We start from the raw sequence: 15,580 nt of genomic DNA on the forward strand, positions 1-15,580 counted from the left end.
GGGTGCTATCGCTGAGGTGATGCCCCCGGAAACCAGTGAGAGCATGATAGTGGGAGGGACAGAAGGAAATGTACAAAAAGGCGAGAGGTGTGAATGGTTACCCACTGTATCCTTATGGTCGGACAGGGTGGAAAGGGAAGAGAAACAACAAGATAGAGGGGAGGGGGATAAAGAATCGATAGATAGATCTTAGGCATTAGAGGACATAGACAGTGCAGCAGTGGAAGGTTTCAACGCAGGAGCTCAGAGGAGAGAGAGGGACAGTGGACAGAGGGGAGGAAGGAGGGACGAGCATTGCACAGCTGAGGCGCCGGCTCTACGGGTGCATGCTCAGGGAAAAGGAAGAGGAGGCCAGGAAGCAAAGGGCAGGGCATAAGCAAAAGAGACAGCAGCAGCAGGAGGGGGAGGGCGTGGCTCACAGCCAACCTCAGGACCTCCAAGAGGAATGAGGGGAAGGTGGGGCCCATTGAGTATTTCTGCGACAGGCAGGTGCCCTACCCACTGTGGGAGCAGCTCTACCACAATGTGATGAATGTGTAGGGATGCCAGCTGTGGCGCAGGGGGTCGGAGGAGATGGAGGCGTGTGTGTGGCTGCGATGCCAGGACCTCGCCATATGGACAGGCATAATCCAGCAGGAGACCATCGAGCACATCGTTAGCACATGCCAGGCCTCAAGGTGGCTGTGGGAGAAGGTTGCACAATCTCTGGACTGGCCAGGCCTGCTCATGCAGTCATGGCAAAGTATTGCGTGGGAGCAGGAGCCACCAGGAGGGGTGCCTGGGCCACGAGTCAAGCAGCCGGGGGGGGGGGGGGGGCGGGGGAGGCAAGGGCAGCCGGGAAGATGCTGGGAGGTGCCCTGGGGAACGGTCCACTTGGTCAACCTGTATGTGTTGCTGGTGCTGGGCTTCCAGAGATGGTATGAGATCAGGACACGCACCCAATGTGATGCTGCAGGCATCATGCTGCAGTGGTGTGCAGCCAGCTGGAGGTGCTCAGTCGCCGGGAGAGGAAGAGGTTCCCCTCGCAAAAGTGGAGATGGCTATGGCCATGGAAGGCGGGGAACCTGGCACCGGCAATCACCTGACGGAGAGGTGGAACCGAAAGGAAACCAGCGTAGCAGCGTAGATGACAGGTGAGATGGGCACCAGAGTCTGTATTAGTCAGGGGAGGACGGGGAAAGCTGTTTTTTAATGCGACAGATTTGTTCAATAAAAACCTAACCCTAACCCCTTAACCCCTAAACCCATTTACAGGTATTTAAGGGCCTAGCTAGCAAGAGGCAGTAGAATTCCACAGTGTCTCTTGCTGCTTGCTTCTCCTACCCCCATCCTCCAACACACACCTGTTGGGAGTTACATCTGCTCATGAACTGCTGCTGATTTTATCCTGGTTGTGCTTTTCTATTATATTTTATATGTTTTTATACTGTTTGCTTGATACTTTGAATGGTTTTAATTTTTGTGAATTGCCCAGAGAGCTTCGGCTATTGGTCAGTATAAAAATGCAATAAATAAATAAATAAATTTTCTGAGACACTTATGTCATATATAAACAAAAAATATTCACAAATATTTACCAGGGTAAATACATCCTGGTCTGGCTCTGGGACTAATGTGTGGACATAGCAAGAGAGGCAGCAAACTGTGCTTCCTTCTCTGGTATTTTGATACCAGCATAGAAGTTCTCCCATTGTAAAGAGTCCCCTCCCACCACCCACCCAAAGTCTAGGATTTAGGAGAGAGCTGGAATGGTTGGATAGGATAGGTTTGGTGTAAACAGGCAAAATTTCACCGAGATTAACTGTTTGTTTAATTAGCTATTCAAGTCATCCAGTCCATTCAAGTCAAGATCTTATCACAGAAATAAATCATACCCAATGCAGTTCTCCTCTAGAGTTCTGACAGTGTGGGAGCAGCAGCAGGAAACTGACAACTATGACAAAAGTGAGGTAATGCTTAAAGCTGATTTAATTCTGTCGCTTTTATGACGCTCGCAAGGGAGGCAAAAAGGGTGCCCAGAGAAAGGTTGTTTAAAGAGACAAGCACACAACAGCCCCCCCCCCCCCCGCCAGCCTCCTGCTGGCACTACACACCCACCCCGGCTTTCCTTATCTCCCTTTGAATCTCCCATTGGGTTAGAATCTCCCATCTAACCCAAGACCCAATTGCTGCTTAGGTGGGAGCAGATGGGGGGCCATGTGTGCTGCATACTGGATGTTTGGACTTGACTTTCTCTGGGTTAAAATAAGGCAGATTAAGTTCAGCAGAGGAATTGTCAGGGGAAGGTTTCCCTTAGAAATGCTGGTGACCAACTTTAATTACTGTGCCAAAATTTAGTGGGAGAAACTTTCCCCATCCCTTCACCTGGAAAATCTCCACCTGTTGAGAGGCAATTATAGCCCTGCCAGCCATCAATGTTTATTCCCAAGCACACGGGTCCATTCCCCACTTCCTGTTGCCCCTTCCAATTCATAACCCAATGGCACAGGGGATAAGCTGGAATTCAGAACCAACTCTGATTCTCATGGGCAAGGTGGGAGGAATGTTCACCTCAGGGGGCCGATTAAGACAGAGACGAAGAAAATGGGGCAGGAACTCCTGAGTTGCAGCGTAGGAGTCCTGATCTTACAACATGGGAAAATGAAGCAAAACCATGAAAAGCATCCGCTGGATAAGAGATGACATCATTAGCTCACTCGCTCGTTCGCACATCATACAGCCAAAACAAAAGACACCAAAGCATGAGTCTTCTTTATGAGACAGATATATTTCACTTCATTTCCCCCCTGGGCTTCAAATGAAGTTTCCATACACCTCACATTTCACATTCCTCATTGGTGACAGGTAAACAGTTTTGCTCAGTGATTTCACTTTGCTCCCTCACCAATGGTGGAAAGAGGGAGCTGCATTACCTCCTAACCCTTGGTGGACAACCCTGTAAACAACACAGAATGTGTGCCCCTAATTCAGATTGCTTTGTACGGGTTAGGGTACAAAGAGGAAGAGGGATGGAGGAGGAGGTGGGGAGGGGCAGCGAGAGCAGGGGAGGGGGCAGGACAAAGAAGAGCACATCAAGTTGCTGGGGATCCACTTCTCGGTACAGTGCTACAGCTGGCAGAAGAAGTGGCTTGACTGGGTGGAGAGGGTAGGAGAGAAGGTGGCGTGGTAGAAGAAGTGGCGGCTGAACCTCTACTAGTGGGCGCTGTATGTGCGCATGTATCTGCTCCTGGCAGCAGCCAACCTGGCGGCCATCTACCCGGCCTTGGAGCAGATCATCTGGGATGTCAATGCCAGCCTTTTTATCTTCCTGTGGGGCATGAAGATGTTTCCCTTGGCCAGGGCTTTGACACATCGGCCCATGCATCATGGTGGACTGGCCTTCCCGACGGTGGGCCCGGCACTGCTGACGGCCTTCTTGGCCAACAATTTTGGGTGTTGGGTGCGGGCGGGGGAGCAGGAAAGGCACTTCTGGATGGAGGGCTTCGAGAGGGGATGGAGGAGAAGCCAGTGGCCCAAGTGCTGGTGGGAGAGTGGCCACAGGGACTATGTGGTGACACAATCCATGAAGGCGACGGGGCCCAACTATCTGGCCAGGGTGTATGTGGCAGTGCAAGATCTCAGCACAGCCGCTCAGAGGAGACAGGGTGGGAGGAAGGGGAGAGATCATGCATCTGAGGCGCCGGCTCTATGGGGACATGCTCAGGGAAAAGGAAGAGGAGGCCAGGAAGCGGACAGCTGAGCGCAAATGAATGAGGCAGCAGCAGGAGGGCGAGGGCGCAGCTGTGGGACCTGTGGGATCTCGAAGAGGAACGGGGAAGGACAAGGGGGGCCATTGAGTACTTCCGCAACAGGCAGGTGCCCTACTTGCTGTGGGAGCTGCAATGGCAGCTCTACCACCATGTGCTGAATGTGCAGGGATGCCAGCTGTGGCGCAGGGGGTCAAGGGAGTCAGAGTTGTGCATACGGCTGCAATGCGAGGACCTCACAGTGTTGACAGGCACGATGCAGTGGGAGACAACTGAGCATGTGCTCAGCATGTGCCCAGCCTCGCGGTAGCTGTGGACAAAAAATCATGGAGGCGCTGGACTGGCCAGGCCTGCTCATACAGCCCTGGCAAAGTATCACATGGGGTCAGGAGCCGCCAAGGTGGGTGCTGGGCTGTGAGTCAAGCAGCCGAGGGAGGGGGAGAGAAGGGCAGCTGGGGAGATGCTGGGAGGTGCCTTGGGCGACAGTTCACTTGGTCAACTTGTATGTCTTGCTGGCACTGGGTTTCCAGAGGGGCTTCAAGATCAAGATGCACACCGAGTGCGAGACCACCAGCTCTGTGACAGTGGTGTGCAGCCAGCTGGAGGTACTAAGTCAGCAGGAGAGGGAGAGGCTCCCATCACAGCAGCGGAGGCGACTCTGGCCATGGAAGGCAGGGAACCTGGCACCACCGATCACCTAAGGGGTGTGTGGAACCAAGAGCAAAGAACATAAAGCATAGGAGGACTATGTATTAGTAGGGCTGTGCTCTGCTCTGTTTCGGATCCCCGAATCTGAAGCAGAGCGGGCCAATCCGGACCTCTGCAGGCCAGTTCTGAAGTGGATTGGTGGAGGCCCGGATCGGTGTGGCGTGGTTCGGACCGTTCCGAAGCAATTCAGTGTTCTGAAGCTCCAGATGCAGGTAAGTGGGGGGAGCGGGGCTTACCTGGCTCCGCTGCATGCGGTGACGGCAGCGGAGCCAGGTAAGGGGGCAGGGGTCTTACCTGCGTCCATCGCGGTCTGGGTGGTGGCTTCAACTGAGGCCCAGGCCTCAAGGAGGAAACAGGCCATGGCCTGGGCCGCCTTGAGGCCTGGGCCGCAGTTGAAGCCGCCACCCGCCCGCGATGGACTCAGGTAAATTGAGGGAGGGGGGCTTACATGGCTCCGGCGCCACCACTGTCCATGCGGCGATGGAGCCAGGTAAGTGGGAAGGGGGCTTTCCTGGCTCTGCCACCCGTCGCCACCGTGGTCTGTGCAGTGGCAGACAGTGAAGCCAGGTAAGGGGGGAGGGGGAGGGGGACGTATATGGTCATTTTGTCTCCTTGTCCCCACTTACCTCCGCTGTCCACCACAGAGGCAAGTAAGTGGGGAAGTGGGGGCGAAATGAAGGCTGAATCTCGATCTGGACCTCAGAATCTTGCTCTGGATCCGTAGTGGATCAGGGAGGGTCGGATCAATCCGAAGCAGTTCGAGGTGGTGGTGCACAGCCCTATGTATTAGACGGCAAGCAAGACAGGCACCAGACTCTGTATTAGTCAGGGGAAGACGGGGAACAGCCGCTTTGTAATGCGTTTTTGCGTACGGGTGTACACTTGAAGCCAGGTGGACAGATTTGTTCAATAAAAACCTAAAAAAAAAAAACTAACCCTAAGGGCAAGTGTCTTGCAATGAATCCCCATGGGTAAGTATGGTTTCTCTACGGACAATTCTGTCCTATGTTTCCCTATGGGCAAGTGCTTTGCAATAAATCCCTATGGGCAAATATGGTTTCTCTATGGACAAGTTCTGTCCTATGTTTCCCTATGGGGAAGTGAAATTTAATAGGGATAAATGCCAAGTTCTACGTCTAGGAAAAAGAAATCAAATACACAGTTACAAGATGGGGGATCCTTGGCTTAGCAATACTAACAGTGTGATGTAGTTGCAAAAAAAGCAAATGCTATTTGGGGCTGCATTAATAGAAATATAGCTTCGAAATCACACGAGGTACTGTTTTAGGACTGGTTAGGCCTCGTGTCCAGTTCTGGGCTCCACATTTCAAGGAGGATGTGGACAAGCTGGAGTGTGTTCAAAGGAGGGCAACGAGGATGATCAGGGGTCTGGAAACAAAGCCCTATGAGGAGAGACTGAAAGAACTGGGCATGTTTAGTCTGGGGAAGATTGAGGGGAGACATGATCACAGTCTTCAAATATTTGAAAGGTTGTCACACAGAAGACGGTCAGGATCTCTTCTTGATCGTCCCAGACTGCAGTACACAGAATAATGGGCTCAAGTTACATGAAGCCAGATTCTGGTTGGACATCAGGAAAAGTTTCCTGACTATTAGAACAGTATGACAATGGAACCAATTACCTAGGGAGGTCGTGGCCCACACTAGAGCCATTCAAGAGGCAGCTGGACAGCCATCTGTCAGGGATGCTTTAAGGTAGATTCCTGCATTGAGCAGGGGATGGCCTAGTAGGCCCCTTCCAACTCTATTCTATTATTGGTTCTATAATCATTAATAGAAATGTCTGAGACTGTGTGCCAGATGGATCTATGCTACTTGGGCAAACGGAGGGAATAACAAATCGATTAAATTTGTGCACTATTGTTTTCTTATCTACAACATCAGACCTGGATCCTTTCAGCGGCTCCCTTTTAGCTGCATCATTGTGAAGCCTCCACAGCAGATTACATTGTCTTAGGTTTCACCCTTGTTTATGATTTATTTATATGCACAACTCTGATGCCCCATACTCATCTTCCAGGTGAACGATTACATCAGTAGTTGGACCCATCCTGCTCACATTTGAGATTACTGGCGGTACAATGTTTAAGTGGATCAACTATCTTCTTGGCCTTTTTTGTAGGGGAGCATATATAATTTTGGGGCAGAATTTTGGAAAGAAATAAGTGGTTGGTTTTATTTGATCAGAAACTACATTTAGATACAGGATTGCCATGGTGTCTCTCTACAGGGTGTGGCATATAGTTTTGATGATGTCATTAAGATGGACACCATCAAAATTCACTAAACCATCAGTATCTCCATAATTAGTGGACAGATTTTAATTTATATAGTCTCATATAAAAAATAAATTAGGAAGCCATAGAATAACAATAATTTCCATTGTGTAACTGGTGTGTGACATATGATATTGATATCATCAAGGTGGCCGCCCTCAATGTTCACTAAATCATCAATATCTTCATAACAAGTGGACAGATTTTAATTTATAAGGCCTCATTTTAAAGATCAAAGAGCTACTGAATAACAATCATAACACCAAAATCAGCAATTTCCACTGTACCTCTGTTATTATATTAACAATTTTTGGATTATAAGCCTATACTACTGTCATATTGATTGTGTTGTAATTTTATCTTTGTATGTTTCAGGTAGCAAATATACCTGAGCTATGGATGGATTTATTGATCAGCCTTCATCATCCAAATGCAAACGCATGACTGGTACAGACTTTGAACTGTATGTGTTGTGTCAAGAACAACAAAAGGAGGCTTTGGTTGAAAACTCAAAATCTACAAATGAACTACTGAATGCTGTAAAAATGCAACATAAACATGAAGATGGTAATTACAAACTGTTGGCAGAATTTTGTGGCAATACAACACCATAAGAACTATACCAATACAAAGCAGAGTGGCATCTGTCCTGTTACAAGTGCACCTGCATAGGTAATCTGGAAAGACTGCAGGCTACATAAAATAAAAAGTGGCAGAATGTTCAGCTGGTGAAAGCATGGTAAGCAGGAACGAGGCTCCCTGCATGAGGTCAGAAGGTACACAAGTACAAAAGAATGTCTGCTTCTCTTGTGATAGACCTGCAGCTCAGACATTCATTACACATCGCTTCCACAATGCATGCAGGTCAGATGTTCAGTTAGGTGAGAATAGCGAATGAAAACTGAAGTTGAGGGATGCACTGATCCAATGCATCACTTTACACTTGCTCACATTGAACCACATCTGCCATTTGGATGTCCACTTTCCCAGCTTGGAGAGATCATTTTGGAATTCCTCACAATTCCTTTTTGTTTTAGCCACTCTAAATAATTGGTGTCATTGGCAAAGTTGGCCACTTTATTGTTCATTCCTAATTCCATATCATTTATGAGCAGGTTGAAAAGCATTTGTTCTATTACATGTCCCCGTGGTACCCACTATTTATTTTCCTCCATTTGGGAGAATTTACCGTTGATTCCCACTCTCTGCTTTCTGTTCTTTAACCAGTTACTGATCCATAAGAGAACCTCTCCATAACTGCTAAGTTTGCTCAGGGGTTTTTGGTTAGGGACTTCTATCAAAAGCCTTTGGGAAGTCCAAGTACACAAGGTCTATCACATCACCCCTCCCTACACTCTCAAAGATCTCTAAAAGGTTAGTGAGACATTGCATTCCTCTGCAGAAGCCATGTTGATTCTTTTTCAGCAGGGATTATCCTTCTATATATGCTTATTTTTTATCTTTAATAATGTTTTCAATGAATTTACCCATAACTGTCACCCATTAGAACACTTGTTCATTTGGAGGCTTCCCTGAGTTTGGTTTCCATCTCAAGGTCACCCTGAGCATTCTGGTCTGAGAGACATAGTACGTTCCTAGCACTAAATTAGTTTTGGTGACACAAGGCCTCTTTGATGTATAGAGCAAAACCTCCCTGTAATTCCTGTAGAGTTTATATCCAGAGATGACCATTTCCCATTGATTATCTCCGTTCCACCAGGTTGCTGTAATGCCCACTATGTCTAGGTCCTCTTTTAAAACCAAGCACTCCAAAGCTCCCATTTTGGCTCAGAGGCTTCTAAGAATTGCATAGAAACGCGGCTACATGGTATCCCTCCCCAGATGCATCAAGCATGTGCACCTTTTGCTATGACACTTAGGCCTTTTTGATTGGCTATCATGTTCTACCAAGCCTATTTCCTCCTGTTCTACATTTGGGCAATAGTTTATATGTTAGATGAAAATGTGCTTCCTTTTCAGTGTCCTGAATCTCTTACCATTCAACTTCACCGGATGAGCGAGAATTCTTTTCCCACACTTGCATAATTTTATACATCCCTATGGTTTTCCTCACCCCTTTACTAGCCGTTTTTAAGGGAAGCCTTAGGGTTCCCTCAAAAACTATATATTTTGTAGTGGCAGATATTCCTCTAAAAGTTTTGGGATTCCAGAAAGGTTACAGTGTTTAGACACTGTAACCTTTCTGGAATCCCAAAACTTTTAGAGGAATATCTGCCACTACAAAATATATAGTCAGAACACCATTGCTAAGTGGCAGCCTCATAAGGATTTTCAGAAAAATGAGATAGGTAGGTAAGTTGGTGTTTGTAGGCTTCATAGCACAGGAGCAATTAGGCCTAACTGAGAGTGCCTAACAAAAGAAGCTAGTCCAAGACAGCCTTTCATATACCATTCTCTGTTATGAAGGAAGCAGACAGTGTTCCAAGATGTGTTCCTACAGGCCAAAATTCATTTTTATTCCATAGCAGTAATGAGCATCCCAGTAGTCTTCACACCAGAGTGATAATGAAAAGAATTCCAAAGTGGTAGCAGATTTGCATCAGACGTTGACCTGCAGAGAATATTTTTGGGAATGTAAGTCTGTTCCCTCTTTTAAGGTTATAGAGAATCATATAACATGAATTAAATAATCTTACCAAAGCTAAGTAAGTTGACCAAGTGAATTCCTTCATAGGGAGTCGATCCATGTTCCTGTATCACCATGTAACTGATCAGCCTTAGAAACAATGGTTAGAGATGGCTTTTCTACCATAAGTGTTTGAGTGATGTGGTTATCATCATCATTTTCAACTAGAACATAGGAAAATAGGAAGCTGCCTTAAAACCATTAGTTCATCTAGGCCAGCACTGCTTGAGAGTTTTAGGGTTTCCCAGCTCTACCCAGAGGTGCCAGAATTGAACCCTTAAACAACAACTCTTCCCCCAAATTGAGAAGTATTAATTAGCTATGATTGAACTTCCATTAATATATTGTATTCTGCATGGCTTTACTGAGGCATTGGCTGGTTCCTGTTTACAACCTTATTTTCAGCCCAAAGGGTCACACATGATGCTGGCTCAGGGGTTGGGGCTGCATGTGTGTGTAATAGGGATGTACAGATTGTGTAAAGCTGATTGTCAGGCACCTTCCATTCCATTGTCCACTCATCGATGGAATTTTTTAAAAAGTTGCTGTATTTGTGTAAATTCCCCCCCAAATTAGCATTTTCACACTGTGCGGAACTTCAATTTGGGAACCTTCCATAGTTGAGAATTTTGGTGGAAACCCTTCACCCACTATCCTACTGTGCATGCTTAGGACAGTTCCTACCCGATTCCCCAGTTCACCTGAGACCCCATTGCGGTCTTGGTACTGAGGAACTGCTAACAAACCTTGGTATCAATATAAATATACTGACATTGAAGTGAGGAATGGTGGGTGGGTTGTGTGAATGCACAGATGACCAATTGAAGAACAACAGTTACAGATAAGCAACCTGTCCTTCTTCTTTATGGTCTCTGTGCATCACACATATGGATGACTAATAAGCTCACAAATTCACTACTACAAAATGTAGTGATGGCCAACAATTTGGAAGGCTTTAAAAGGGGGTTGGATAGATTGCTGGAGAAGAAGGCTATCCACGGCTATTGGCCGTGATGGTAATGTGCTACCTCCAGTATCTGAGGCAGTAAGCCTAAGATACAGGAGTTAGCACCAGTTGCTGGGGAACACAGGTGGAAGGGTGCTGTTGCACCGTGTCCTGCTTTGATGGTCCCTGGTCAACAGCTAGTTGGCCACTGTGTGAACACAGTGCTGGACTAGATGGACCCTTGGTCTGATCCAGCATGGCACTTATGTTCTTACCGGTAGTGGGTTGGTGTATAAATGAAGAACTGAAGACAAGACTGCTCTCCCAAATAAGCAATCTGCTCGGGATAGAATGTCCAGTCTAGTCATAGATACATAGAGTTGGAAGGGGCCTACAAGGCCATCGAGTCCAACCCCCTGCTCAATCATAGAATCATAGAATAGCAGAGTTGGAAGAGGCCTACAAGGCTATCTAGTCCAACCCCCTGCTCAATGCAGGAATCCACCCTAAAGCATCCCTGACAGAGGTTGTCCAGCTGCCTCTTGAAGGCCTCTAGTGTGGGAGAGCCCACAACCTCCCTAGGTAACTGATTCCACCGTCGCACTGCTCTAACAGTCAGGAAGTTTTTCCTGATGTCCAGCTGGAATCTGGCTTCCTTTAACTTGAGCCCGTTATTCTGTGTCCTGCACTCCGGGAGGATCGAGAAGAGATCCTGGCCCTCCTCTGTGTGACAACCTTTTAAGTATTTGAAGACTGCTATCATGTCTGCCCTCAATCTTCTCTTCTCCAGGCTAAACATGCCCAGTTCTTTCAGTCTCTCTTCATAGGGCTTTGTTTCTAGACCTCTGATCATCCTGGTTGCCCTCCTCTGAACACGCTCCAGGTTGTCTGCATCCTTCTTGAATTGTGGAGCCCAGAACTGGACACAATACTCTAGATGGGACCTAACCAGGGCTGAATAGAGAGGAACCAGTACCTCACGTGATTTGGAAGCTATACTTCTATTAATGCAGCCCAAAATAGCATTTGCCTTTCTTGCAGCCATATCGCACTGTTGGCTCATATTCAGCTTGCGATCTACAAAAATTCCAAGATCTTTCTCGTTTGTAGTATTGCTGAGCCAAGTGTCCCCCTTCTTGTAACTGTGCATTTGGTTTCTATTCCCTAAATGTAGAACTTGGCATTTATCCCTATTAAATTTCATCCTGTTATTTTCAGCCCAGCACTCCAGCCTATCAAGATCACTTTGAAGTTTGTTTCTGTCTTCCAGGGTATTAGCTATCCCACCCAATTTTGTGTCATCTGCAAATTTGATCAGCGTTCCCTGCACCTCCTCGTCCAAATCATTAATAAAAATGTTGAAGAGCACTGGGCCCAGGACTGAGCCCTGCGGCACCCCACTCGTTGCCTCTCCCCAGTTTGAGAAGGTTCCATTGATAAGTACTCTTTGAGTCCGATTCTGTAGCCAACTGTGAATCCACGTAATAGTTGTTCCATCTAGCCCACTTTTAGCTCGTTTGTAAATCAGAATGTCATGTGGTACTTTGTCAAAAGCTTTGCTGAAGTCAAGATATATGACGTCCACAGCATTCCCACAGTCCACAAGGGAGGTTATCCTATCAAAAAATCAAATTAGTCTGACAGGATTTGTTCCTGACAAATCCATGTTGGCTTCTAGTAATCACTGCATTGATTTCAAGGTGTTTACAGATTGACTTCTTTATAATCTGCTCCAGAATTTTCCCAGGGATGGATGTCAGACTGACTGGTCTGTAGTTTCCAGGTTCCTCCTTTTTGCCCTTTTTGAAGATAGGGACAACGTTAGCCCTCTTCCAGTTGTCCGGCACCTCACCCATCATCCATGATTTTGCAAAGATAATAGACAAAGGTTCTGAGAGTTCTTCTGCTAGCTCCTTCATTACTCTAGGATGCAGTTCATCGGGCCCTGGAGATTTGAACTCATTCAAGGAAATTAGGTGTTCTTTGACCATTTGTTTATCAATCTCAAACTGCAATCCTGCCCCCTCAACTTCTGCTTCACTTTTTCCAGGGGGGTCATAGACCCGCCTTTGGGAGAAGACCGAGGCAAAGTAGGAATTGAGCACTTCAGCCTTTTCTTTGTCATCTGTTATCAATTTGCCATCCTCATTAAGCAGTTGAACCACCATTTCTTTCCTCTGTCTTTTACTACTCACGTATCTGAAGAAAGCCTTTTTATTGCTTTTAGCATCCCTCGCTAATCTCAGCTCATTCACAGCTTTAGCCTTCCTGACGCCATTTCGGCACTTCTGAGCCACATGTCTGTACTCTTCTTTTGTAGCCTGGCCTTCCTTCCACTTCCTATATTTATCCTTTTTTGTTTTCAGGTCATCAATAAGCTTTTTGTGGAGCCACATTGGTTTCCTCTGTTGTCTTCTATCTTTTCTCCTGGTTGGAATTGTTTGTAACTGTGCCTTTAAAATTTCCTTTTTGAAATACTCCCACCCATCCTGCACTCCTTTTCTCATTAGGCTCACTTGCCACAGGACCGTACTTATTATAGTTCTGAGTTTATTAAAAGCACCTTTCCTAAAATCCAGAGTACGTGTATGGTTACGCTCGGCTTTTGTCTCCTTTATAATCAAGAATTCAAGTATGATGTGTTCGCTTTCCCCCAGAGTTCCCGTAACTGCCACTTTATCCACTTAGTCACCCCTATTGGTCAATATCAAGTCAAGGATTGTCGATCCTCTAGTTCCTTTTCCCCACTTTCTGTAGGAGAAAGTTATCACCCACACATGTCAGGAATTTCTTGGAAGGTATTTTGGCAGTATTTGTCTCCCAACAGATATCAGGGTAATTGATGTCCCCCATCACTACTAAATCACACTTCCTTGAAACACTGGCAATTTGTTTCTCAAAAGTTTTGTCCTCGTCTTCTCCTTAATTGGGTGGTCGGTAGTAGACTCCAATTATCATGTTCTTTTTATTCCTTGCCCCATTTATTTGAATCCAGATGCTCTCAATGGGGCTCCCAGTCCATTCCGCCTGTATTTCTGGGCAGGGATAGGTATTTTTAACATATAGTGCAACTCCGCCTCCCTTTTTATTTCTTTTGTTCTTTTTGAACAAGTTATATTCTTCAATTGCTATATTCCAGTCATGGGAGTCATCCCACCAAATCGCAGTTATACCTATCAGGTCATATTTGCCTTCATGTAATAAAAGTTCAAGTTTGTTCTGTTTGTTTCCCATACTCTGGGCATTAGTATATAGACATCAAAGACCATGTGTTTTATAGTGTGGCTTTGTTCCTACACTCTTGCGGACACTATTTTGGGGCACTATTGGTGCTGTTCTCTGTACTGTGGTGCATGGGCCTTCATCCATTGTTGCCTCGAAGTTTACATCTTCCGCCCCTTTAAGATTCAGTTTAAAGCCGTCTTGATAAAGTTCTTCATGCTGTGGCCGAACGCATTCTTTCCAGCCCTTGTGAGGTGCAACTCATCTCTTGCCAGCAGTCCATCTTCCAAGTAGCGTAGCCAGTGGTCCCAGAATCCAAAACTCTCACGTCGGCACCATCTTCGTAGCCAGTCGTTCATCCGGAGTATTTTTCTTTCCCTTTCTAATCCTCTTCCAAGAACCGGAAGGATGGATTGAAAACTACCTGGGCCCCAAAGTTCTTCAGTTTCCTTCCCAGAGCTTCAAAGTCTGAAATGATTTCTTCGTAGCTCCGCTTGGCAACATCATTTGTTTCCACATGGATGAGAAGAAAGGGGTATGTGTCTGTGGGCTTTATGAGCTTCAGTAACCCTTCAGTCACATCTCTAATCTGTGCTCCAGGGAGACAGTACACCTGGCGAGTCCATGGGTCTTCACGACATACTTGGGTTTCAATCCCACACAGCAGGGAGTCTCCCACAATGACTACTCTTCTCTTCTTCTTGGTTGACCTATCTTCTGCCTCTTGTTCACTGTTGCATGGTGTCTCCTGTACTTCTTTCTCTGCAAACTGTCCTTCAGTCTCAGCCTCCAGTAGCTGAAAGCGGTTGCTTAACTCTAATAGTTCCACCGGTGTAGTGTCAAATTGAATGTTGATGGTCTTGACCACATCACCGCTCGACAGAGTTCAGGTATAGATACCCCTCTCTCAAAGGCCAAAGATGTCACCATTGCCCTTGTTGAGCATGCTTTAACTGAAGAGGGACTTTTGTGAGTTTATATGGCAATTGAATAGGTCTGTACAACCCATGACAACACCCTCTGTGTTGATACTGGGAAACCCTTATTCTCACCATAACTCACAAAGAAGTACTGTGATTGTTTGAAAGGTTCTGTGAGAGATTTGTAAAATTCAATAGCGCACTAAACATCCAATGTCTGCAAAGGAGATTCCAAGGGTAAAGATGCTGATGGGAAAAAGACAGGCAAGATAATGTCTTGGTTGACATGAAAATCAGAAATAACCTTTGTCAAAAAGCGTATGTCTGGTTAGAGGACAAGTCTGTCCCTGTGCAAGACTAAGTAGGGCTCATCAATGTAAAGTGCAGTCAACTCACTTGCCCTTCTAGGTGATGTAATTGCCACTAAGAATAAGGGCAAGTCCCTTACCTGCAGCCTAATATGATTTGAGAGATATCCCACTCTGCTAACACAAAAGCTTTTTCTTAGCTCTAGGGCAGCCTTCTTAACCTGGTGCCTTCCACAAGTTTTGGACTACAATTCCCAACTTTTCTGGCTGGGCTGATGCGAGTTAGAAGTCCAAACATTTGGAAGGCCCAGGTTGGGAAAGGCTGCTCTAGGGAAATACATTCCCTAGTTGTCATTATGTCTCAATGTGATTGAAGGCCGGCTTATTTAAACTTGTGTGCTTTGGTAAAGCTTTTGGGTTTTTTTCAGGCAATGTGTGTCTTGTTTGGATCGTGTGGTATAAGGATGTTTTGAGAGAAGGTGAAAGGATGGAAATTATCAAGGCACAGACATTTTTTGATTGAGGACAAAGGGATGTCTGACAGTCAAGCAGGGGAAGGCTTGAGGGTGCTGCAGTTGAATGCCAAAGCCAATGAATGAAAAAACAGAAGCCATCAAGGGCTGGCTTGTATCACAGATATGACACACGGGAGAGCTTGTCTGCCCTCCAGGGCTTTCTGTACCACTGCAACCCCATCTTTGTGAAGATGGGTTTGCAGTGTTCTGTTAAGATATTTCCTTGTCAGATGTCTTTTAGTTGAGTGTCTGTATCTGAAAATGGGTGTCT

At 46.3% G+C, this 15,580-nt stretch overlaps 1 protein-coding gene across 1 annotated transcript in view; it reads right to left on the reverse strand.

Annotated features, from left to right (window-relative positions):
* Positions 1 to 9,199: 9,199 nt before the first annotated feature.
* GNPTG (N-acetylglucosamine-1-phosphate transferase subunit gamma) overlaps positions 9,200 to 15,580 on the reverse strand; it is an 81,544-nt gene continuing 75,163 nt past the window's right edge. The window contains exons 11-12 of the mRNA XM_063143333.1: positions 9,409 to 9,562; positions 9,200 to 9,323 (exon numbers count right to left, since the gene is read on the reverse strand). Coding sequence (XP_062999403.1) covers positions 9,441 to 9,562 — 122 coding nt within the window. The 3' untranslated portion in view covers positions 9,200 to 9,323; positions 9,409 to 9,440. The remainder of the gene's footprint in view (positions 9,324 to 9,408; positions 9,563 to 15,580) is intronic.

This window comes from Elgaria multicarinata, chromosome 17 (genome assembly GCF_023053635.1).
Source record: "Elgaria multicarinata webbii isolate HBS135686 ecotype San Diego chromosome 17, rElgMul1.1.pri, whole genome shotgun sequence".
Lineage (NCBI taxonomy): Eukaryota > Metazoa > Chordata > Lepidosauria > Squamata > Anguidae > Elgaria > Elgaria multicarinata.